At 41.5% G+C, this 24988-nt stretch overlaps 1 protein-coding gene across 3 annotated transcripts; it reads right to left on the reverse strand.

Moving 5' to 3' along the window:
• Positions 1-9442: 9442 nt before the first annotated feature.
• Positions 9443-24570, reverse strand: CTLA4 (cytotoxic T-lymphocyte associated protein 4). Of its 3 annotated transcripts, XR_009760848.1 has the most exons (5): positions 24380-24570; positions 17628-17978; positions 15934-16043; positions 10955-11103; positions 9443-10399 (listed from the first exon to the last, which is right to left on the reverse strand). XR_009760848.1 is itself a non-coding variant. In XM_061612867.1 (4 exons), the coding sequence occupies exons 1-4, from the start codon at positions 24438-24440 to the stop codon at positions 10343-10345; spliced, it is 579 nt and encodes a 192-aa protein (XP_061468851.1). In that variant the 5' UTR covers positions 24441-24566; the 3' UTR covers positions 9443-10342. The 3 variants fall into 3 exon arrangements, 2 of the variants coding, with proteins under 2 accessions (XP_061468851.1, XP_061468853.1); XM_061612867.1 differs by lacking the exon at positions 10955-11103 and having other exon boundaries at positions 24380-24566; XM_061612869.1 differs by lacking the exons at positions 10955-11103; positions 24380-24570 and adding an exon at positions 19436-19636.
• Positions 24571-24988: the final 418 nt, after the last annotated feature.

Raw genomic sequence — 24988 nt, forward strand, 5'->3', positions numbered from 1 at the left:
ACATGCCTTTATGTTATGTGAAACATAGAGCATTGTGGGAGCTGTAGTTTTCTTTGCCTCTTTGCTACCAGTCTATGGTAGAGGACATAGTAGAAACTATAATGCTGTCTTTCCCCACACCCTCTTCCTCCTCTTACCTTAATAGTGAACTTATTTCTTGGGCAGCAGTTAGGGATGGGTGAGAATTTTGATTCAGTTCACATTTCAAGCAGAACTTACCAAGTTTGCAATTTCCAAAACAATATGAGAACCGAAACACAGCCATCCTTCGAAATTCGCATTTATTAGAATTTTGGGATGCAGTTCGCCAACTAAACAACATTTACAAAAATGTATATATTAGGGGGAAGTGTGCATAAAAATGAATACGTGAGTGAAGAAAACATGCAAAACGGGATGAAATGATGAGAAATGGCTTGCAAAAATGTGCACCTTTGTCAAAACTGCCTACAAAAATGTGTTTATTTGGAGAAATTCGCACTAAAATGGTGGAGAATTTTCATGAAGATTTAAAAAAAATCGCAGATCACTGTAGAAACGTAGAGAACTGAATAGAACATTGGGAAAATGCGAAACAGAGAGAAGCGAAACAGACTTTCCATCCCTAGCAGGGGGTGGGCAGCAGTTGCACAGGTAATTCCTTCATACTGTAATATACTAACAGCCACCCATGCACTCACACAAATTGCATTTTGACATGTTTGGATCAACTCCTGTCTTGTTCTGTTTGTTTATTCAATTTATATCCTACCCTAACCCTCCCGAAGGAACCCAACATGGCACAATATGAACTGTACTGTTGGCAGGGCTAGGGGAGAAATTTGATTCAGCTTGCATTTAAAGGAGAACTTACCTAATTCACACTTTACGAAACACCATGCAAACCAAAAAGCTCTCTTTCAAAATCTGCATTTCTCCGAATTTTGCAGTGCAGTTCTCTAGCCAACTAATGTGTACAAAAATACATATGCTAGGGTAAAGTGGGCATAGCAATGCATGTATTAGTGAAAACATAGAAACATGCAATATATTAGGGGAAACTGCTTTGCAAATATGTGCAAATGAAGCAAAAATTGCAAACAAAAATGTGCATATTAGGAAACACTAGCACTAAAGTGCTAGTAAGTACTTTTTTAAAAGAAAAAAAGGTCACTTCTCTACATTTCCACATCAGTTTGCGAATTTTAGATTGGAAAAATGAGAAACTGAGGGAAACCAAAATTATCATATTCAGCCATCCCTAATTGTAAGGAAACATCTCTGGAGGGCTGGCTCATATTTAGATGGCCTGATTTGTGACAGGGAACATAGAGAGGCAGAGCAATCCAACTCAGAGGAAGCTGGTGGAACGGGAGCTGGTGCAAGAGGAGCTGGTGGGAAGATTCGCAGCATCCAATTGGCTTTCGGGAGCTGCTCATGGGGACCAGATAGTAAAAGCCAGCTCTCACAAATACCCCTACTGGGGAGTAAGCAATCTCCATTGACTTCCTTTGCCATTATTCTCTTAGACCAACCTTTTCCCTGGCATAACTTTTGCCTGGATTGGGACTCCTGTGTGCTCCAAATATGAATTGGATGTGGCCCAAGTCCTCCCCTTGGCCCCTCCTCTGACACCCCCCCGAACACCACTTTTTGGCCGAAGCTTTGGCTGGGCTGGGCTTCCCCGGTGGACCCCTGGCTGAGCCAGCAGGGTACTGACTCTACCACAGCTCAGCTGGGATCCTACCAGCTCAGTCAGGGGTCCACCAAATCCAACTCTCCTCAGCCCAGCATAAACAGCAGTTGGACTGTGCCCTTAATCTTTGGTTATTTTTTTAGATTCTCAGTGCTGACAAATAACACAATTGTATGTTGTAAAAAAATCCCATGATTTATTTTTGTCTTCAGCACCAGGGATTATGGTGGTGCTGAGACCAGAGTAGAGCCCTGGAAGGAACCTGCTATTTTCAGTTCAATTCTAGGACTCGAGTCTGAGATGTATGAAAAAGTAAGAAAGAAAAGAGAAACTCTAAGAACATGCCTGGAATTCAGGATTTGTTATTTTAGCTTTAGACTGTGAAACTTGTTTTCAGTGCTGGAGCTCCAGAACAGGCAAAGTGACATCAAAAACATGAGTGTGTTTGAAGCATGTACAGCAGGAGAGGGAAGTAATGGCCCACAAGCCTGATGGGGCCCTACAAGCCTTCCAGAGTGGCCCACCAGTAGTGGCAGTGCCACTTGAGAATCAAGAGAGTAAAAAACACAGAACATTGCAGAGTGAAGCAGGTGCCGTCCTAAGTGTCATGCAGCCCCATCCCACCCAACTTTCCAGTGGTCCCTGCTGTTCAACACGGTGCCCTCATAAGGCGCTTGTCTGCTATGCTGGTTCTGAGCAATAGGAATCTGGAAGTGTGCTTAATGAGCCCACACTTCTTGATTCCTTTGTGACTGATGCTGCTTGGAACTTCTAGTTCAGTACAGGAAGAACTCAGCTCCCCACTCCCACCTGTTACCCTTCACTCCTGTAACAGGAGCTGAAGCTGCGATTGGAACTGGAGATAAGAAGCTTTACAGGTATAGATCCAGTTGTGGTGAAAGTACCAGATTTTTTGGGGGGGGTATTAAGTCTCTCTCTCTTATCTCTCTCTCTCTCCATTGCATCAGATGCTTTCCCATGAGACAGAGGCCCCATCTGCACTATAAATTTAAAGCAGTATCCTACCACTTTAAACAGTCATGGCTTGCTCCAAAGAATCCTGGGAACTAAGGATGCCAAGAGTCGTTAAGAGATCCCTATTCCCCTCACAGCACTACAATTCCCAGAGTTCCCTGGGAAGAGAGATTAGAAGTTAAAGCATTCTGGGAATTGTAGCTTTATGAGGGGTCTCCTCACAACAGGACCATTAACAAACTACAGTTCTCAGGATTCCATGACTATTTAAAGTGGTAGGATAATGTTTTAATTTATTAAATGTATAGTGCAGATGGGCCCTGATGTGTTCAGAGAGCATGGCTGTATGCCAGAGCTGCCTGTTTATTATTTATTTATTAACAATATTTATGTGCTGCCCAGTGGGTGGTTTACCATGAAACATTAAAATACAAATATAAACTATAAAAATGGAATGCAGCATAAAACCTCAAAGAGAGAAAGAAAGAAAGAAAGAAAGAAAGAAAGAAAGAAAGAAAGAAAGAAAGAAAGAAAGAAAAAGAAAGAAAGAAAGAAAGAAAGAAACCAGCAGTGTCACAAAATTTTCAAGCAACACTAGAGAATATTTAAAACAGATTTTAACTTCTGTAACTTTTTAAAGTCTGGGTAAATATAAATTTCTTCACCTGATGCCTAAAAACATAAGAACATAAGAAGAACTTGCTAGATCAGGCCAGTGGCCCATTTAGTCCAACATCCTATTCTCAGAGTGGCCATCCAGATGCCCATGAAAAGCCTGCAAGCAGGACCTGAGCACAAGAGCATTCTCCCCCACCCCACCCCTGTTTGCGGTTTCCAACAACAAGGCGAGAACCAGGTAAGGCTCTCTATGGAAAGAATTCCACAGCAGGGGTGCCACCACTAAAAAGCATCTTTCCTCAGTAGCCACCTGTTCCTCATTTGGTGAGGGTACCTGGAAAAGGGCCTTTGAGGATGATCTCAGAGTCCAGATAGATGCACGTAGGAGAAGGTGATCCCTTAGGTAACCTGGTCTTACGCCATTTAGGACTTTCTAGGTCAAAACCAGCTATTTTAATTGGGCCCAGAAGAGAACTAAAGCTAATGTAAATGACAAGGTATTGGCATAATATGATCAAATCATTCCAGTTAATCATCTTGCAGCCCTAATTTGGACTAAATGAAGTTCCTGGAAAGAAAAGCCTCTTTAAAGAGAACACATTTCCTTCCCAGATCCTGATGCCCCAGGTGTCTGGGGTGGTAGCAGGCAGAGCTTGGAAAAGTTACTTTTTTGAACTACAACTCCCATCAACCCAATCCACTGGCCATGCTGGCTGGGGGTGATGGGAGTTGTAGTTCAAAAAAGTAACTTTTCCAAGCTCTGGAGGAGTATGGCCCACATGTGTACCCAAACTGGTCCTTTAGTGGAGATGCCAGATACTGAATCTGGGAGTGCAGATTCTGCATGCAAAGGATATGCTTTGTCACTAAACTATGGCCCCTCCAGAGAGGCCCAAGGCGGATACCCTACTGTTACATTGGCCATTAAAAGCCAGTCTGAGGCCACATCCACACCATACATTTAAAGCACATGGCTTCCCCCAAAGAATCCTGGGAACTGTAGTTTGTTAAGGGTGCTGGGAATTGTAGCTCTGTGAAGGATAAACTTAAGTTCCCAGGACTCTTTGCGGGAAGCCATGATTGTTAAAATGATATAAGTGTGTTTTAAATGTATGGTGCAGATGTGACATTCACACTATGAGGATGTGACAAAACTTCACCTTTATACTGCTTCTGGAAAATGGTGAGCCAGGAGCAGCATCTAGGGATGCCTTTTGGAGTTAAGTCTGGTGGTTGTGACTTGCCACATTGCTGGTGCACTTAAGAGAGATTTTGTATGTTTACTGTCAGTTTTGTTCATTCAGATTGTCCCTCTTGAGACCCAAAGACATCCACCTCTTAAAGAGTTGAATGAACCAAAATTTGTAGAGGAGACCACAAGGAGGTTCTGAGGATTATGGAGAGAAAAATAATTCATTCTGCCTAAAGACGAAACTACGTAAAGAAAAGTAATCACATAGTAATAGCTGTTTTAAGTTTCAAGGTAGTCTGATGAAATTAATGGAAAATATTTTAAATGATTGCCGTCCACAGAGCATAACAACTGACCAATCATGAAACCAACCTATTCTGCTGGGAAGTGATAAGAACACTTTTTTCATGCGTAAGCAAGAAGTCAGCACTTATGAAGCCACTCAATGTTTCCAGCATTACAGTTTACCAGAAAGGTTTGATATCATAGTTTTGCTTTCCTTTCCCGTGCAAGTGCTACTAAAATATCACACTGTGAACGCAATAATTTAATTATGGATTTCCAAAAAATAAGAATGAAGATCCTGAAATAACCTGAAAATATTGCTGGGCATATTTCAAAAACTGCTTATCAGATGGATTTTAAGTGTGTGATTGTTGTGCGTTCAAGTGTATGATTTTAAGTTATTTTTATAAATTATTTTGGGGTGAATGGATTTTGTGTTTTTAAGTATATAATTTTAAGTGTGTGTTTTGTTTTTTTAAACCGTCAGTTGTATTCTTTTAATTTCCCCCCCCCCATGTATTCTTTTAATTTCTCTAGCTGAGAGAGAAAAGAGGTCATTTGAAGGAGAGCCTCACAAGCTCACCACAGGAAACCTTCCTGAGAGAGACTCCTGGTTTTTCCTTATAAGGTCATTCAGGGCCGGCACAAGGCATGACTGGGCCCTTGGGCGACAGACTTCCCTGGTCCCCCTGCTCCCAGCCCCCCCACTGTTTAGGACCACTCCACCTACCTCTTCTCTCTTTCTATGAATGCCCTACATGCTGGGCGCCCAGGTCGCTGCCATCAACCAAGATGGCGGCGGAGTCTTCATTAAGGGGCTGATACCCCTGCTGCCATCTTTGTTGATGGCACGCATGCATGCTACACTGCATGTGTGCACATGCCTGTTATCAATCAAGATGGCGATAGGGGCATTAGCCCCTTAGAGAAGCCTCGGCTGCCATCTTGGTTAATGACAGCTGTGTGCACAGTGTGCAGGTCATTCACAGAAAGGGAGGAGAGGTAGGTACAGCAGGCAGGCGCCATGGGTCCACATGGTCTGTAGGGGGAGGGACTGGGAGCTCCGTCTTTGCAATCTGCCAAGGATCACGGAAGGAGAGCACTACCCCCCCAACAAGGGGCCCCTCCGGGCCACAGAGGCCCTCAGCCAGGGCCTGACCTGGCTGCCCTTTGGTGCTGGCCCTGCTGGGAACTGTAAAACAAAAGCTGGCCCAGAAGCTCCAGCTGGTGCAGAATGCAGCAACTAGACTACTGATGGGAGCAGATTGCCTACCACATGTGATACTCCTGCTAAAACATCTGCACTGGCTGCCCATATGTTACTGGGCCAGTTCAAGGCTTTTGTGTTGATGAACAAAGACATGAATAACTTGAGTCCAGGATACCTTAAGCCTGAGTCCTTATATCCCAGCCCAATCACTGAGATCATCCGGAGGAGCACTGTTAGTTGTCCCCTGTGTTACAGAGGCCTGACCGGTCTCACAGAAGTCGGGCATTTAGTGTTGCTTGTCCATGCTATGAACCACTCCTTCAGCAGAACTTCAGCAGGCACCCTCATTGTTGACTTTCCAGCATCTCTTGAAGACCTTTTTTATGCTGACAGGGTTATGCAGCTGTTTAAAATGTTATTGATTAGCCAGTCATGGTGATTTATGTTTTATTATATGCATATTGCTGTGCACTGCCCTGATATTTTATGAGATGGTGGAATATAAATGCTTTATAAAACAAACAATCAAACAAAAGTAACCAGAAGCCCTGCTCAGTCATTCTAACTCCTGTTATGGTGAGGGGCAGTGAGATTGAGTACTCTAGCTCTGCCCCCCCAAGATGGCACTCCTTCTCATTCCAAGAGTCAGAGGGACAACCACTGAAGTGGGAAGCCATTTCCATTCATGTAGGCTCCCTACACCATTTAAAACCCAGTTTTCTCACCAGTAGTGGCGACTCCCCACTTCGCAAGTTATCCCTCCAACTGGCTGATAAGGACAGTTATGGGAATGGAGCTAATGAACTTATCCCCACTCTCAAGTCTAATTGTGTGTGTGTGGGGGGTATTGGACAGCCAAACAGGGCTACAGGTGGAGGGTCATGTGGCTTTCCATGACAAATTGTCACTTCATGGGGAAGGACCATCGCTCAGAGATAGAGCATCTGTTTTGCATGGAGGTTCAATCTGAGGTTCAATCCCCAGCATCTCCAGGTAGGCCTGGGAATGTCTCCTGCCTGAAACCCTGGAGTGCTGCTGCCAGTCAGTGTAAACAGTACTGAGCTGGATGGACCGCTGGGTCTGACTTTGTATAAGGCCGCTTCCTGTGTTCCGATGTTGAATGTTTGGGGAACAATTTCTAGTGGAGAAATTGGCAAAGCTCTGGAAGCTTGGCAAAGCTCTGTCTTTTTCAAAAAAACTGACTTGTAGCAAGCAGAAATACACACTCCTTGGGAAACTGGCTTTGTTGGATAAATTCTGTAGGAGACGACAAGCCATGCTACCTTCTGCTTTTTTGCAATTTAACATTTATGAAATCCCCTGCTAGTGCCTGTGGCTAGAACAGCAGAGGACTGTAACATGATCATTTGTAACGCTGAAGTTTCCAACAGTGCTTGAGCATCCTCCCAGCAACAGTCTAATAGGACTCCTGCAGTGTGACCTTTCTTCCCTACAGGGCTGTCGCTATTGGCTCAGATACCTATCAGTGTTCACTACTGCCTGACATTACTCTGGCACAAGGCCAAGGAAGGACACAAGAAGCAAGGGAATAGGGAGCAATATCCCAAAAGCTGTGGCTTATTCATTACCAAGTGAGGCCATTGGCTTCTCTGGATAGTCAGGAAGGTCCCAGGATACAACAACAACAACAACATTATCATCATCATCACCACCACCACCACCACTAGAGGTTCTGCCCCTGTGGCTTCATGTGCCAACCCCATCTCCATTACCTCCCCCTCCCCTTCCTTCAGGTCACCAAGGCACCCTCTCCCCAGGTTGCCAAGGCACCTGACCCTTCCCCACCCACTCTCACCCACCTTCCTTCCTTCCCTGTCCCCACAGTCTGGAAGAAAGGAAACTCCCATGAAGCAGCTCTATGGGTTACCCAGGCTGTCACTCCCACTGCCCCCCGCTCTCTCTCTCTCACTGTCTGCTTGGTCTCTTCTGGCTGGCTACCATCCTTCCCCCCTCCACCTTGAGCCCAGCACAACTGGCTCATGCTGTAGTTTTCAGCACCACCTGTCTGGGGCCAAATCTATATATATAATTGGATTATTATTACTCTATTGATTGGATTGTTTAAAATTTTGGATTTTAACTCTGAGTCATGGTGGTTGCTATAAAGCTAAAACATGGTACATAAACCTTCTGATAAATCAGATAATGTTTTAGGGACAGCACTTATCCATGATTGGCTTCCTTTTGGAAGGAGATATCATCTTCCAGTCAGTGGTGGCTGGTGCCCATTGGGACTCATAGGGCAGAAGGCAGGGAGCCCAACAGTAGATGGAGCCAGAGCCAACTATTTCTGGTTTTGTTCCTATATTCCTCCCTGCTGAATTCTGCAATGGCAACATTAAGACTTGGGAGGAAGCTGAAAGGCAGTGCCATCCCCTCGACTGGTAAGTACTGAAAGGTGGGAGCAGGCTGAAGGTACACTGAGGTGAGGAAGTCAGTGCCCTCATTAACCTTAATGGACTAGCCTTCACTGCTTGCAGTTGAACAGCATTCTATATCAAACTGCCAAACTTGTAACTTAGGAGAGTTTTAAAAGAAGTTTACGGTTGATGAGGGGGAGCTGCTGAACTGGAAAAGGAACTAAATAACTAAGTACACATGTCCTGTCCCTTGTGCATGGTATGAGTGCCTGATAAGGACATCAAAGAACCTAAAGGCCTTTTGACAACGTGTGTGTATGTGTGCATGCACAGTGACTTTACAATTACCTATTTTCATGAAATCCAGACATCTTTCCTCAGAATAGCATTTTGTGTGTTTGGAGGGGAGGGATATCACATTTTGTTTGTACTCAAACCGTAATATTTTACCACTGGAAAAATGCAGCGCTCCTCAAAGGCAGCACACTATTGAGAGTTCCACATTTGGTTGTAGAAATGTTGCAGTGCCATTTTGGATTTTACCTGTGCATTATCAGTAATTAACAAAATGGGGGGGGGGAGAAAAAACCATCTGCCTGCACTATTTTGTGATTTTTCTAAAAAGTATGTTTATTTCTTTACGGTTTAGCCTTCACTTGTTATATCTATAGCTCACAGTGCATTCATATCCCCCCCTTATTCAAAACAAGAGGCGATTACACAAAATTAGCTTCCCCCTCACCCCACACTGTCATCTACACTATAACAATGCCCTCTAAAGTCCCCTGAAATGCTCTAGCAGATTCTAAATGCAGTGGGAAATATGTAGAACCTTGTCTGCAACACCCAGTGATGCACTGCATGTCAAGGGCCATAGACCAGGATGACCTGCATGTGCAAGAACCTAGGCAGACACTGGACCCTACTACAGATCAAAGATTACAAAGTGCTTTAATTTTACAATCTGTAGTATGACAAAATCACCGGCTAGTTTGGGGTCTGATTATTCCTATCTGTAGATTCTTTCAAGTGTAGTTATTTATACTTCTCAAATAACTTTTTTTTTTAAATCACTAGTTAGAATACACAGAAGAGACCAGTGGAGATTCATTTGGTACTTACATGTTTATTTACAAAGCATTCTTAAAACAAGAATGGCAAAAGGAGATGAGGACAAGACAAGGGGTGCAGCATGAAAGGCAGGGGTGAGTAGGTGGAAGGAGAGAAGGAGAGGGTGGACTTTGAATCCCATTGCTGTGTGATGGTTCAGGGTGGTGGTGGAATGTGAGAGGCTCTTTGGGGCAGGAAAGAAAAGATGCATACTTCCTCAATCCAGTAACTGAGTATAAAACTAAGGCTGACTGGCCAAAATAAGGGGCAGATGTCATTAAAAGATTTGCTCCTGCTAAATGCACTCACGTTTAGGGAGGGCTACAAAAAAAAGGGGCAAAAGGCTTGCCAATTTTGGAGCAAGGAAGGATTTCCTTTACTCCTATGTGGTTTCATGATTCCTCATCTGATTAGCTACATGGGTTAATCAGGAAGTCTCTGTGATTTATAGGCAGTTCTTCCTGCTCTTATTCTGCTGTGACTTTTGGACATTGTTGTATGGCTGTACATTATTTCTCTGTCTGGTAGCCTGAAATGGCATAGTCTAGGAAAAGCTTTACTAGTTGACTCTGCTGACTGTATATAACCTGACCCTAAGTATAATGCATAATCCATTATTGAAGAACTTATGAAGAACTGTTGAAGATTTTACAAAGAAGAAGTGCACTTGGAAGTTCATTCTGTGAAATAATGTGGATGGATCCTAAGGAATTCAAGGACTAAATAGCACCTTGCAGTATCAATTTCATATTCTTTTGTTAGTGGGTCACTTCCTCCTTCATTGTGATCCAATCTGGAAGTCACAAACTGCATTTCTGTTTATTAGAAATTTATTTTCTTTGTCATAGAAATCAACATCATTTCTTCCTTTTCCGTTGCAGTTGTCTTTTTTCTGACTACATTGGCATAATTTTTTCATAGACCCCAGGAGTAAGATAGCTGCTCTTCTGTATCTGTAAAATAAAAAATAAAAAATCATTGGCAGTGCAAGAAAAAGATGTCCCATACTGCCACAGTAGGGATGAAAAGATCTGTCAGTTTTGGTCCTCATAGTTTCTCATTTTTCCAGTCTTAAATTCAGTTCACTGTATTTCTGCAGCAATTTGCAATTTAAAAAAAAATCCTCATGAAAATTCTCCAGCATTTTAGTGCAAATTTCTCCTAATAAACACATTTTTGTGGCAGTTTTGACCAATGTATAGATTTTTGCAAGCAATTTCCCATCATATAATGCATTTTTGTATGTTATTTTCACTCATATTTTTTTATACATACCTTCCTGTAACATATGCATTTTTGTAAACCATGATTAGTTGGCGAACTCCATGGATATATATGTTTTTAATGTTGAAGTATGGCTGTGTTTCAGTTCTTGTATTGTTTCGGAAAATGCAGATTTGATAGATTCAATTTGAAATGCAAACTGAATCAAATTTCTCATCCATCCCTATACCACAAACCTTCCAAGTATTTGACATTTATATAACCTACCTCCAGGCTCTACTTACACATATAAGGATGCTCTACCTCTCTAATTTCTGTTGATCATAATAAATGATGGCACGGAAGTTCAAAATTACTTGAGAGAGAATATTTCACAATCTGCAAGCTTTTTCTTTCTTTCATAATCTCACATCCAGGAAAACAACAATCAAATCTGAAAATATTTGAACGGATGGTCTGTTCACTATTCTTTCAACCTCCACCTGAGAAATTACACTCCTATTTTTAATAATATTCTGGTATTCCGCTACCACATGTTAAACTCTCTCCCTACTAGATAAAGCATTTCCAGTCTACTATATATGATGCTGGTGGTGAGATGCCTAGATGCAAAATGTTCCTTACTGTGTCTCACACTTTCACACCAGGACAGCATTTTCTCTATATTACTGCATTATGGCTGAGTGAAAATGACCTCTCACAATTTCACCACCTGAATACAGTGCGGAGAATTTGAAGTGTTGGGGGGGGGGGTTTCACAAAATATTCTCCACAGGGGGTAGGTGGAATTTTCCAACAGGTTGGAGGCAGTGGAGGATACAAATATGCTGTCAGTTCACACTGATGGTCGAAGGAAGGCATGATCTAAGAGAGGAGGACTAGAAGGAGCAAGGCAAATGGACACCTACTCCTAGCTTTTGGACACCCAGTGGACACAAATGGACACATAACATTTAATCAATGAAACAAGATTGCAAATTCAGATTGGATTCTAGACAGATGTTGGGGGCCACGGGCAGGGGGAGAGAGAAAACCTCCCTTGCAGAAAAGTAAAGCATTGCTCTTTTTCTATAAAATGTAAAAATAAAATATTTTCTTTTCTGTCCTGCCTAATCCCAGAACAATTCTTCTGTGATCTTAACATTCTGCCATTAGAGAATTCAGTGTTTTGAATTTTTATTATGTGCTATGCGGTTTTTGAAAATACCTTAAGTTACTGAAAAACACAAATAAAAATAATCCCCAAATATGTATTTTGTAATACCAGAACAGTTGTGTTTTCAACCAGTTTTTCTAAGTTCTGGAATCAGAGTTTTAGTTATTATAATCATCACCATCATAATCAATTTGCTTTTTAATTGATGTATTTACTGGTGGGTAGGTGGGTTAGTAAGAATTTGCAAGGCTGTATTCACTCTCTCTTTTTAGTTTGAACCACTTTCACCTCAATCCAAGTGTCAGGGCTCGTACATGGTAGAGACTTACATGTGCAAGCCATTTTTATGAGAGAGACAAAGGACACCCAATAACAATTCCTTTAAAAATGCCCTGTTTAGGAGGAGAAGCGGCCAAGCCCATTGCTTCCTTTAACAATATTATACTAGTATTAAGGAATATTCAAAGTGGATCCACAGTTGTGCCTCAAATTCTCCACCCTATTTGAAGGTGGCAAAACACATGGAGGAAGCTTTTGCCAAATATTCCTGGGCCGAGTGTGTGCATGTGAAACTTCCCAGCAGCAGGAACTTGAAAAAGAAAAAAAATAGAAAATTATTTCCTGAGAAATTTCAGCTCATCTCTTCATTTTTATCTAAAGGACAAATCTCAGATGTATTAGAGCCTGTTCCAACTTTAAGATGCCACCAAGCCCTCCAAGTCACGGGAAATGGTATTTTGATAGCTAGCAGGATCCACCCACATTGCCACAGGAATGTGCAATCTTCAAGCCAATAAGTGTATAGAAAAATTGGTCCTTCTCAACCTGTTTTTGAACTCTAATTACCAAGATAAACTCCAACCATATTTTTATTTCTCTTTGTTATAAAACACCTACTTATATTAATAATATGATCTCTTCTCAGGATTACCTATGGCAGGGGTGCTAGCCTTTGGACCATCACCTGTTGGACGCCAACTCCCATCAGCCCCAACCAGCATGGCCATTGTCAAGCATGATGATCTGCCACCATTGCGTCTGCCAAGTGTCATCCAGTGATGCTTTTCCAGGTGGTCTGGGGTCTTTTGGGCTCTGGCTCTACATTAGACTCTGAGCCCTCAGTCACTCGCTGTGACATGTTTGCGATGCACTTTGCAGATAAAATTGCTCGCATTCGGACTGACTTGGACTCCTTATTAACTACAGTTGTGCCAGTTATCCCCAAAGCTTCCTCTGGTCATTTTTCTATGGATACTTTTCAGATTGTAAAACCTGAGGATGTGGACAGGATTCTGGGAGAATCAAGGGCCACTACTTGTTCCCTTGACCCTTGCCCATCCTGGTTAATCAAATCTGCCAGAGGAGGAGTGGCTGACTGGTTGGCATATATAATTAACACCTCCCTAAGGGAAGGTTCTATGCCAACATTGTTGAAGGAAGCTGTGATAAGACCTTTGTTTAAAAAGCCTTCATTAGACCCTTCGGATCTTAACTTCTGCCCAGTCTCTAATCTCCCCTTTCTGGGCAAGGTGATTGAGAGGGTAGTGGCTGCTCAGCTCTAAATTTTCCTGGATGAATTGGATTATCTAGACCCTTTTCAATCAGTCTTCAGGTCTGGTCATGGGACAGAGACTGCCTTGGTCACCCTGCCTGATGACCTACGCTGGGCATCAGACAGGGAAAGTGCATCCCTGTTGGTGCTGCTGGACCTCTCGGCGGCCTTCGATACGATCGACCATGGTATCCTTCTGGGCCATCTAGCTGGGATGGGATTGGGAGGCATTGTTTTACGGTGGCTCCGGTCCTACCTGATGGACAGGACCCAGAACTTGGTGCTGGGAGACTAGGGCTCGACCTCCTGGCTGTTGGCCTGTGGGGTACTGCAAGGTTCCATTCTGTCTCCCATGCTCTTTAACATTTATATGAAACCGCTCGGAGAGTTCATCTGGAAATTTGGAGTACAATGTCATCAATGTGTTGATGACACTCAGCTCTATCTCTCCCTACCACCTGATTGCAGGGAGGGAGTGCTCAACCTACACTGGTGCCTGGAGGCTGTGAAGGGCTGGATGTGGGCTAACAAACTGAAACTTAATCCAGACAAGACAGAAGTACTGCTAGTCAAGGGAAAAACTGTACCAGAGACGGGGCTGCAACCTGTTCTGGATGGGGTTGCACTCCTCTTGAAGGAGCAGGTCTGCAGTTTGGGAGTCCTCCTGGATCCTGCCCTGCTGCTTGAATGTCAGGTGGCTGCAGTAGCCAGGAATGCTTCTGGCCAACTCAAACTGGTCTACCACCTGCGTCCATTCCTGTAGGCAGTTGACTTGGCCACAGTGACACATGCATTGGTGACATCAAGGCTTGATTACTGTAATGCACTCTATGTGGGGCTGCCTTTGAAAATGGTTCGGAAATTGCAGTTGGTTCAAAATGCAGCAGCCAGAATGTTAACTGGAGCACGGCGCAGGGAGTATATCACTCCTGTGCTTTATCGACTCCACTGGCTCCCAATTTGTTTCCGGGCCCAATTCAAAGTGCTGGTTCTGACCTTTAAAGCCCTAAACGGCCATGGATCAATATACCTGAGGGACTGCTTATGCCCATATGTACCTGCCTGGGATTTAAGATCATCTGCCTCTGGTCTCCTCTGTGTGCCTGGAATAAAATATGTTAGACTGACACACGGGGGAGAGCTTTTTTAGCTGTGGCCCCCAAGCTTTGCAACACCCTACCCCAAGAAGTCCGCTCTGCTCCGTCCCTGTTGGTTTTCTGGAGACTTGTGAAAACAATCTTGTTCCAGAGAGCCTTTGGGAGGGATTGAAGGTAGAGCCAGACACTGAATTTATGCCTTCTACGTTAAATTTTATCCTTGTATTCCCTTTAATACCACTCCCTATATATATGTATGTGTGTGTGTGTGTGTGTGTGTTGTATTTTATGTATTTAAATTGTATTTTATGTATTTTAATTGTATTTTATGGATTTCAATTTATTTTAATGTTTTTGTGATTTTACTGTTTACAATTTTATTATGTACGTGTTTGATTTTATTTTTGTAAGCAGCCCTGAGTGCCCTATTATAGGGTAGAAGGGCGGGACAGAAATATTTTAAAATAAATAAAATAAATAAATACAATCCTACAAAGATGTGCCAGGTAGGTGGGAGCCATGCAGGGCAAAATTAATGGGCAGAGTGTGCTTGGAAGACTCTGGGGAGCATACCGACACTCCAGCACTGATGCAGTAGGCTCTTGGCAACACACCTTCGTGAACAGTTCAGCCACTCTGTTCCGCACGAGCTGAATCTTCGGCTAGTCATCATATTGAGATCATTACAGTGCTCTCTCATACTGTGGTTAGGGAGGCGTGGTTGCTAGGTCTGAATTGGAGGGAAACTGCTGTTGCCTTCTTACAAGGTTGAGTCGACTAACATTATTTGTGGTCTCCAACACAGCACAGCAGTTGATCTGGGAGAGCTAAATAATGCTGCAAGGAATTTCATTTCCCCTTCTACAAAAGTACTACAGACATTTCAGTATCTTGATGTTCCTTCAGCTTTCAGGGCAACAGCAATGATTTAACAGTGGTGAGCAGGGCATAGATTGAGGTCCACAGATAGGACGACTACCCAATTGCTAGTGGAATGTCTACTGCCTGCTGGTCACCGCAATTCTTGCAAAGAATGCTAGACTAGGATGACCTGCATATGGATCAGTTATACCTTCTGTGCCAAGAATTCTTTTGCATGCACTTTTAGTTTAAAATATAAAATAAAGGAAGTTGGTAGACCAAATTAAAATACGTTGGTGTAGCCACCCCATCCCTGGTCTAACAGAATTCTAGATTCTGCCCAGATACATAGCAATATGGACCAGAGTTAATACAAAGTCCTAGTGGGGATGGCAACTCCAATTTCCAGACAAATTTTTCTTTTAAAAAAGTGATTTGAACACATGGCTACATTCTCCAGGTTGACTTTTCATGCTTATCTGTTGACAAGTGTACAAGAGAACCAGAACAGTCCAAAACATTGTGTTCATGAAATTATTAATTCCCCTTGATTTGTTCCCAAATGCCCATGTGCCATGTTACAGCTCTGGTACTTACCACCTTTCTCATAATGTAGATTGTGATTAAAATGCTGTAGCCAAGCAATCCAGAAGCTACTGTTACTATGATCCAAAGATACAGATGTGTGTCTGGGCATGGATCTGTATCTGAAATACATTTTATTTTCCAATTACCATCTTCAGAAAGATAGAACAAGTCTTACATTTCCCCCCCAGTTTTCCAAGTAATCAAATACATATCATTAAATGATGCCAAAGATTCTTCTTTCCTGTGTGCTGGGCATTTACAAAGCTATCTTTGTGTCTACAGCTCTTTCAATATATAATGAAAGGTCACCAGATTTTAAATACAGTTTATGCCTTTCCTTATTAGGTTAATATCTGTGATCATCTCTATGATAGTGAATCACAGACAACTGGATTTTTAAGCTATGAGTTAGCATCAGAAATACTTGGAAGTTACTACAGTTTGGCTTTTGAAGTCAGACTGGATATAAGCATTATTATCACAGCTAATTGTTTAAGATCATGCTGATGTTCAAGGCACAGTTACAGAAGTAGTTTGAAAAATCTTGGCAACCATAACAGCTATCCATATTTTGCATTCCATCAATCAGATGCAGACTTTGTTACAATAGACTAAGCATGACTACATCTTATTATTCTCAAGAACTGTTTGGTTTGGGAAGTGATCAGGAAATTCCCTACACTAAATTCTCTGAACACCCCCTGTGGCCTGAGCCCACACTGCCCAAGGGGCTTCATCTCATATCCCTCGCTCTCTCTAAAATACAGCCGCCACCATCCATTTCAATTCTTGGGAAAAACATGGGAAACAGTTTCAGGATCTGCAGACACTATATAAGAGCACACACTTATTTACACAAGTGCACAATGGGATCCAGACTTAGGTATGTTTAGGGTAGTAGACCCACTGAAATGATGGGATGTAGCTTAGTCATGACTAGCTTAAGTCCCATTGATTTCAATGGATCTACTCTAACCATGACTAAATTGGGATCCAACCCAATGGCTTTGCCCTCAGTTCCTACTGAAACCTACAAATATCATGGACATATTGTTCTAGAGCATAGTTACAGGAACACCTTGGAGCAATCCCATAGTTCCAATAACTTATAACTAAGCCAAAGAATGTGTAGCTGAAATAATCACATGTTCTTTTCCATCCCTTTTCCCTGTGTCTGTTTTTAGATCGTAAGCCCTTTGGGCTAGGGACCTGTATCATAGACGGCACTATATAAAATAAAGTAATAATAATAATAATAACAAGAAGAAGATGAAGAAGAACAACAAGAAGGCGGATTATAAGAGATGTCAGAGCTGCACAATCCATAATGCTGCCCAAGAACCACAGGACCTCCCTACTGTATGCCCCTTCCAATCTCTTGAGTCATTCTGGGCATACTTTTGAGAATCTAGTAGGACTAGCAGATACTGACAATAAGTCAGATCCCAAAACAATAGCTCACGGTTTTCAGATCCGGATTGATGACAGTTACTGGCAATAGATCTTGGAGACAATATGCTGTGAGGAATTAAGGCTGTAATCCTTATCTCACTCACTATGGAGTAAATCCCAGTGTGAGAAGGGTGATTTGAGAGTTACAGGGTTCCACTGATAGGCCTCAAGGACACAATTTCATTTCTGGGTTTCTTTTGTAAAACACTTGAAACCACCTTGACATCAAACCATGAGTCTTCTTAACTTACCAATGACATAGAGCTGGGTCCCCCTTCCTTTGACTGGGTAGTAGGGTGGAGGGTAAATCTGTTCAATCTTGCAAATATACAGACCAGCATCAGTCGACCGCAGACCCCAAAGGGTAACATTTACACTCTTGCGACCAGGATGGACTTGGCACTGGATGTCACCCATAGTGATGAATGGCTCATACTTGGTAGTAAAGGATGAAGCACAGATCTTGATAGACTCATTGCCTAGCTGTTTAAGTAAAGTTATTGCAAGTTTCGCTGCATCCCCAGCATTCTTGTATTCACACAGAAAGTGGGCAGCTTCTTGTCTTTTCACCACTAGGAATGCTGGCTGGGTCACTTCGATGACTGTAATGAAATACCAAACAGAGCACTGTGATAAATAAGCATGTTTAACAGGTTTCTTTGATACTTATTTAATATTATTTAGTTTACTACAATTATATCCTGCCTTTCTTCTGTCATGAAACCCAAGACATCACACATACAGTTCCCAGGCAATCACACATCCAGGTACTGACCATCCTCAGAATCCCTTAGCTTCAGCCAGGTGGTGGCCTCACATGCCTTCAGAACATATCTTGGGAAGTTTCTCTGAAGTTCTCCAAGTAAAACCAAGCATATTTTTATCATGTGTACAGAAATCCTGCTGGCCTGGGCCTTAAGATTTGCAGAAGAAGACCTGGTAATAGTTCCATCAGTAACTATAGTTTCTGGTGTGAGAGCTGAGAGCAGGGCCTTATCTGTTATGGCACCCCAAGTGTAGAAGAATTCCTTCCCTTTGGAGATACAATTGTCCTCCTTGATATTTAGCTTCAATGCCAACTTAAAATGTATCTTTTCCTTCAAGCATTGGCAAAGGTTAAGCGGAAGAGCTGGTCTTTCCTGCTTATGGATTGTTGTAGTATGATATTAAGTAATTTTGTGGTGGTATTATTATTATTATCATTAACAACAACAACAGGATTTCTTATTCGCCCTTCACCATAAGGTCCTACAATATTAAAGTCATTTAAAACAATAATAATATAATCCTATGTATTATATTTTAATGTATTTGGGAGTTTTTTAATTGAATTTAACTGTATACTACCCTGAGAAACTTTTGAGTTAAAGGGTGCATTTTTATTAAATAAAATACATAATCTTCATGCAGAATTTTTTTTAAAATGTGGTTATTTTATTTACTATATCTACACTTACTTTTTTTTAACCAGACCCTCAATTACAGTGATTTCACAAAAATTGTAGCAGCAGAAAAATGCAATCCCTTCTGATGTCTCCTTTGGTTATTTGTTTGTTTTGTATGCTGCTTTTCAAAACCTAAGGTCCTCCAAAAACAGTTTTCAATCAAACAATTATAAACAAAGAATACAAGAAAGCATCATCAAAATCACATCACTAAAATTACACATAAACTAGTTTCCCCAAATCTAAAATTAACATAAAAATCAAAAAAGCCTAACTACCAGTCTAACATCATTAAATCCCAGTAGTAGCCCCCAATTCCCCCCTCTTCTCCCTTATCATATGATAAGCCTCTGATATGTATCAACCTCCAAATGTCCTGCCCTATATTTTCTAGACTATAAACTCCTCAAGGCAAGGACCTGTCCTCTCATTCTTTGTATAGTACAATGTACATAAATAATGGCGGCGGTAATAATAAAATAACAATAAACAACAACAGCAACAATGAGAACAACAACAGCCCCAGTTGTATTCCTAATGTATTCCTCATCTCTTCTGGACTATTGTTCTACATAGGAGGAATTTCTCAGCCTTGTCCTCTCTTATCAACCCACCTTTTCTGAAGTCAGCAGCTGTGCTGAAAAAGACAACGGCGAACAAAAATGAAATCATGACTCAAGCAGATGTTGGATTAATGTAGATGCTCAATCCTTTCTTAGTCCAAGGCAAGCTGGAAACAAACCAGATTTATATCTAGAACTGCAGGTTAAAAGGTGGACCCATTTTCACAATTCAGGATTTTGGTGTGAATGGAACCCACGCAGATCGTGTGTGTGACGGGGAGAGAGAGAGAAATCTACAGGATATACCTGAAAAGGTGATCAAGGTTTTGTTATGGTTTATATGAGACAGGAAATAGTGGGCTGCTCAATACGTGCACAATTAACCTCAAACTGCAATGAGCAAAGCAAATGTTCATCAAGTAGAAAAATAAGTCAATTTGAAACGTGTCTGCAATTTTGTAGGGCGTGAAAGGAAAGGAGAATGTCCGATACAGTGTCAATCAATGTTAGTTCATTTCTTTCAAGTCTTTATGTATTTTCCATTATGGAAACAGGCAGTGTATGCAATCATATATATAACATGTAAGTTCTCTGCATTCTTTTTTGACTGAACCTTCCATATTATTTAAGCAAGTGTACATAAAGTAAGTATTCTTAATCCATTAACACCTGACGAGGTCTGGGATATACCCAGAGCTTGGAAAAGTTACTTTTTTGAACTAGTCACAGACTGCAGCCCCTGGGTCCAGTCACACAGGTGGAAAATTCCACAGATTCTTGGGAAGTATCACTACAAATCAGTGGCCTCTCGATAAAGTTTAAAACAGACACTGGTGCAGATGTCAGCATAATTTCTGAGTCTGTTTACAAGTCTTTTTTTAACCCACCTAGTCTCCAGCAAACAACAGCAGTTTTAACTGGTCCTGGAGGACAGAATCTAAATTGTATGGGATACTTCACAGCAAGAACCTACTATAGAGACAATGACTATGAATTTAAGGTCTATGTGATCTGTGCAAAGACTGATAACCTCCTAAGCCGAGATGTTGCAACTATGATGGGGTTGGTGCAATGTTTAAATGAACATGATATGAGTCCAGATCCTAAGAAAGTACAAGCCATTTCCACAATCAAACCTCCAGACTCCGTCACAGGACTGAAAAGATTTTTGGGCATAGTACATTATTTAGGGCGCTTCTTACCAAATTAGGCAGAGAAACTACACCCATTAAATACACTTTTGAAAGCAGACAGCACATGGTGCTGAGGTCCAAGCCAAGAAAAGGCCTCTCAACAGTGAAAAAACTCTTAACAGAGGCTCCAGTACTTGCTTACTATGAAGTTAACCGGCAGACCGTAGTGAGTGCTGATGCCAGCAGTTATGGCCTGGGAGGAGTACTACTCCAAAATCATGATGGAGAATTAGAATGCTAACAGAAGCTGAGACCTGATATGCTCAAATAGAAAAAGAATGTCTAGCTGCTGTTTGGGCTTGTGAAAAATTCTCAAAATATCTCCATGGGCTAGAATCATTTACACTATGTACAGACCATAAACCCTTGGTACCATGGATAAATTGCAAAGACCTGGATCGAGTACCAATATCATGTCAGTGACTCCTTTTATGCATGATGAGGTACAATCCTCAAGCAGAATACAGACAAGGCAAGACTCTTGTTGTAGCCGACACACTGTCAAGAAATCCACTCTAAACTCCAGACCCTGAAAAACCCAGTTAGTTGAGGAAATCAAAGTCTATGTAAATCTTCTACAAGCTTCTAAACCAATATCTACCACACTCTTTCAATGCATTCAAGCAGCTACCAGCACTGACCCAGACCTTTCAACAGTGCTGAAATTTGTCAGAACTGGTTGGCCATTGTACATGTTTGAAGTGACAACTAATCTTAAACCTTTATTTGCAGAAAAGGGAAGCCTTACAGAGTTGGAAGGAACAGTCCTATTTGGTGATAGAATTGTTATGCCTGCTACAATGCGACAGGAAATGTTGGGAAAACTCCATGAAGGTCATCAAAGAATCACTAAGTGAACGTGCAAGGATGGCTGTTTGGTGGCCATGAATAGGGCAAGACCTCAAGGCAATAATAGCAAACTGTGAGTTTTGCCAGACAAATAAACCTTCACAATGGAAGGAACCACTCATTACTACTCCATTGCCAGATAGACCATGGAAGAGAGTGGGAGCAGACATCTGTGACCTACAAGGACAAAATTACTTAGTTGCAATAGACTATTTCTCCAGATACATAGAGATTGCATAAATGCCTGATTCGACATGCTCTTATCAGTTGTCTGAAGAACATCTTGCCAGACAGGGATGCCCAAATGAACTAGTAACAGATAAGAGTTTACTTTGTTTGCAAAGAAATATGACTTTTCTCACATTACAGCCAGTCCCCATTACCCACAAGCCAATGTGGAAGCAGAGGCAGCAGTACAAACAACAAAGTGAATCTTTTGTCAGGAAGATCCCTTCCTAGCACTGCTAAGCTACAGAGCAACAACTATCAACACAACGAAGTGCAGTCCTGCACAACTGATAATGGGAAGACAAGTAAAAACACAAATTCCAACCTTAGAAGCAAATTTGTATCCTAAGTGGCCTGATTTGGGAAAAGTCCATGTACTACATGGCTAAAAGAAACTACAAATATTACTACAACAGATGTTATAGAGTGAAGACACTTCCAAAATTACAGCCTGGTTCACAAGTAAGACTGAAACTGGATGGCCAGAGAGGATGGTCTGAACCAGCAACAGTCCAGAGCCAAAGTCAAACTTCGAGCTCTTATGTTGTCACTAGCAACAATGGAACATTCCAAAGGAATAGGAAACATCTACAGCTGGTTCCCAAACCACAACCAATTTCACAACAAAGTGAGAATTCAGAGGCAGAAATACCAGAAGAGCAGAATTTATTGCCAGAACAATCTCAAAAGACTGAGAACAAAGAACTGACAAATTGTGAGCAAGCATCACCTGCCAAAGACAGGACTCTCTTGAGAGTCCAAAGAGAGTGACATCCAGAGGAAGAGTAATTCGAAAACCAGAATGTTATAGAGACTAAATGTTATTCTACACAATGTTTGCTGATAGAAAAAACACACAAAATAAGTTAGAACACAAAGAAAGGGAAATATAGTGAAATATGTCTTTAGGTTAGATGCACAGGAAAGAAAGAGTTAACGTTCTCTAGAGGGTATTACACACCCTGGGGAAGCTAGACTGATTTAGTTACTGGAGTTAGTCAGTGTTGTGTGTGCCGGGTGAGCCCTAGCACAGAACAAGCTCAGATGTTTTACTGTTGAAGAATTATTAAATAAAGAGGCTCTATTTTATCCTTGGTCTCATCCTGATCAATATAACAGGATGAAAACAACAGAAGGGAACCATGACCACCCTAAGGAAGAAGGGCACACTTAAAATATAGAGGAAATAATATACAGGCATAGTGTGAAATCAGATACTTATCGGGACACAGTATGAAAAAATATTTATATAATCATGACTATCAAAGATGTTTATTATTTACACAACCTGTAAAGATATTTATAGTTCAATCCTATGTATGTTTACTCAGAGGCAAGTCCTAATGTATTCAGTGGGGCTTACTCAAACAGAGAAGCATGCACAGAACTGCAACCTCACCCAACCCAAAATTCAGAATCATGTTACTTTAAGCTGTTTTGCAACTATTTATACTTGTTTGTATGGTTATTGGTTTTTAAAGGGATTTATTTCTTGTTGTGACCTGCCTTGGTTTCCAATCACCAACCCTACCTCACAGGTTTGTTGAAAAGACTCCATTATACACACACACCAGAGATGTAAAATACATACACCTTATATAATAGCTTATTGTCAAACCAGTTGGTCATTGCAGAACGTTTAAAAAAAATCAGTATTACTTTCCTACGTAATAAAAGCAGTGACACCTAAGCAAGCCCTACCTAATTGCTTTAAACAATAGGATTGGAGGAGAAAAAGATTTACAACACAAACACAATCCTTTGCTATGTTTACTCAAAAGTCCCATTAATTTACAGCACAATCCTAACCATGTCTACTCAAAAGTAAGACCTACTGACTTCAGTGGGGTTTACTCCTGGTATGTGGGATTAGTATTGCAGCTTTACTCCCAGAAAAGCAAGTACAGGATTAAAGCTTCATATTGGGAAGGTTTTCAAAACACTGCCCTCTTCAACAGCCCAGGAAAATTTAAATTTGTTTGACCCCTCATAATTAGAAAAGCATAACACATTGCAATGGCATTAAGATCCCCACACACAAGAGAGAAAAACTTTTGCTATTGATGAAAGCTATAAACTTACTGAGATTTTCAGACAAGCAGGAAAAAACAGTTTGCTGGTCTTGGAATGGGTCCTACAAATCCCTTGTCAATCACAACCCTGACTTCACTTATTGGCTACAAACCTGAAAGAGCGGGGTTAGAGCAGCCAGCTACAAGCTAATTTAACAGAAGTTGAGGGTGGGCTGATGTTTTGGTGTATATCTCTTGAACCAGACCACCTAGAAACTTAGTGTTTTTTTAAAAGAAAGCTGAAAGTCCAAAGATTATGGTGACTCACCCACAGAGGAGCCCAAAATCCAGAGTCTTTGGGCAAAAACTGGAGACCTGGTAACCCTAAATTGGTCCCCTGACTTTGCAGACTGTCCAAACCTGGTTGCTAGGAAAGATTTCCCTGCCCGTTTTCCAAGCCAAGGGGAGATTTGGGGCAGGGATCTCGATCACTGGCAGTTAAGTTTAAACAATCACAGAGCTGGGAAACTTTGGGAGGGAAAAGCTACCCATTTCCCTTCTTAAAGGCAGCATTGTCTATTTCTGCCTGTCTGCTTGCCTTTTGCCTGCTAGTCAGTTACAGCAATGGGCTTTATTTATTATTAATATATTTATTGTATTTGTATACCGCCCCATAGCCGAAGCTCTCTGGGCAGTTTACAGCTTTTGCTTACCTGCACAGCTGGAGCAACAAGTTAGCACCACCTGCTCTCGCTCTCTCTGGCTCTTCTGCATGAGGGCAACTCACATGCGTAGTTCTCCTTAGGGGAGGGGTGCTAACTTTGGGGGAGCATGTGGAGGGTCCAGTGTTGAATGAAATGTTCTTCTAGATACCTCCAAGCTCTCTCAGACATGTACAGGCCTATCTTTTGTTTGCAAGTGGCCATGTTTTGCTTCCAAACTAATTGACACAGGGTTGTCTGAGTTTGCTTTTAGAGTGAATGATCACTGTCTGGCAGGAAGTTTGTTTGAAAATTTGAGTAATTCTGGTAATCAGTTTTCCACCAACATCTTTCCTTGTTGCTTACTTCCCTGTGTTAGTTACATGTTAATTAGCTTACTGTGTTAACTCAAAAACATCAAACATATTTCTTCTGCAGTGCCTTCCTATTGTTCCTGATGTGGAGCTAATTCTTCAGAGATGGCTTTCAATTTATTGACATCTCTGCAAGCTATTTAGTTTATCAGTGAAAATGATGGCTTATGAATGGACAGAATATGTCAAAAAGAGGAAAGAGCAGTTTTATTAAATTGAAGTGTATTTCTTTTTCTGGTATCCCACT

The sequence above is a fragment of the Rhineura floridana genome, chromosome 2, assembly GCF_030035675.1.
Source record: "Rhineura floridana isolate rRhiFlo1 chromosome 2, rRhiFlo1.hap2, whole genome shotgun sequence".
Classification (NCBI taxonomy): domain Eukaryota; kingdom Metazoa; phylum Chordata; class Lepidosauria; order Squamata; family Rhineuridae; genus Rhineura; species Rhineura floridana.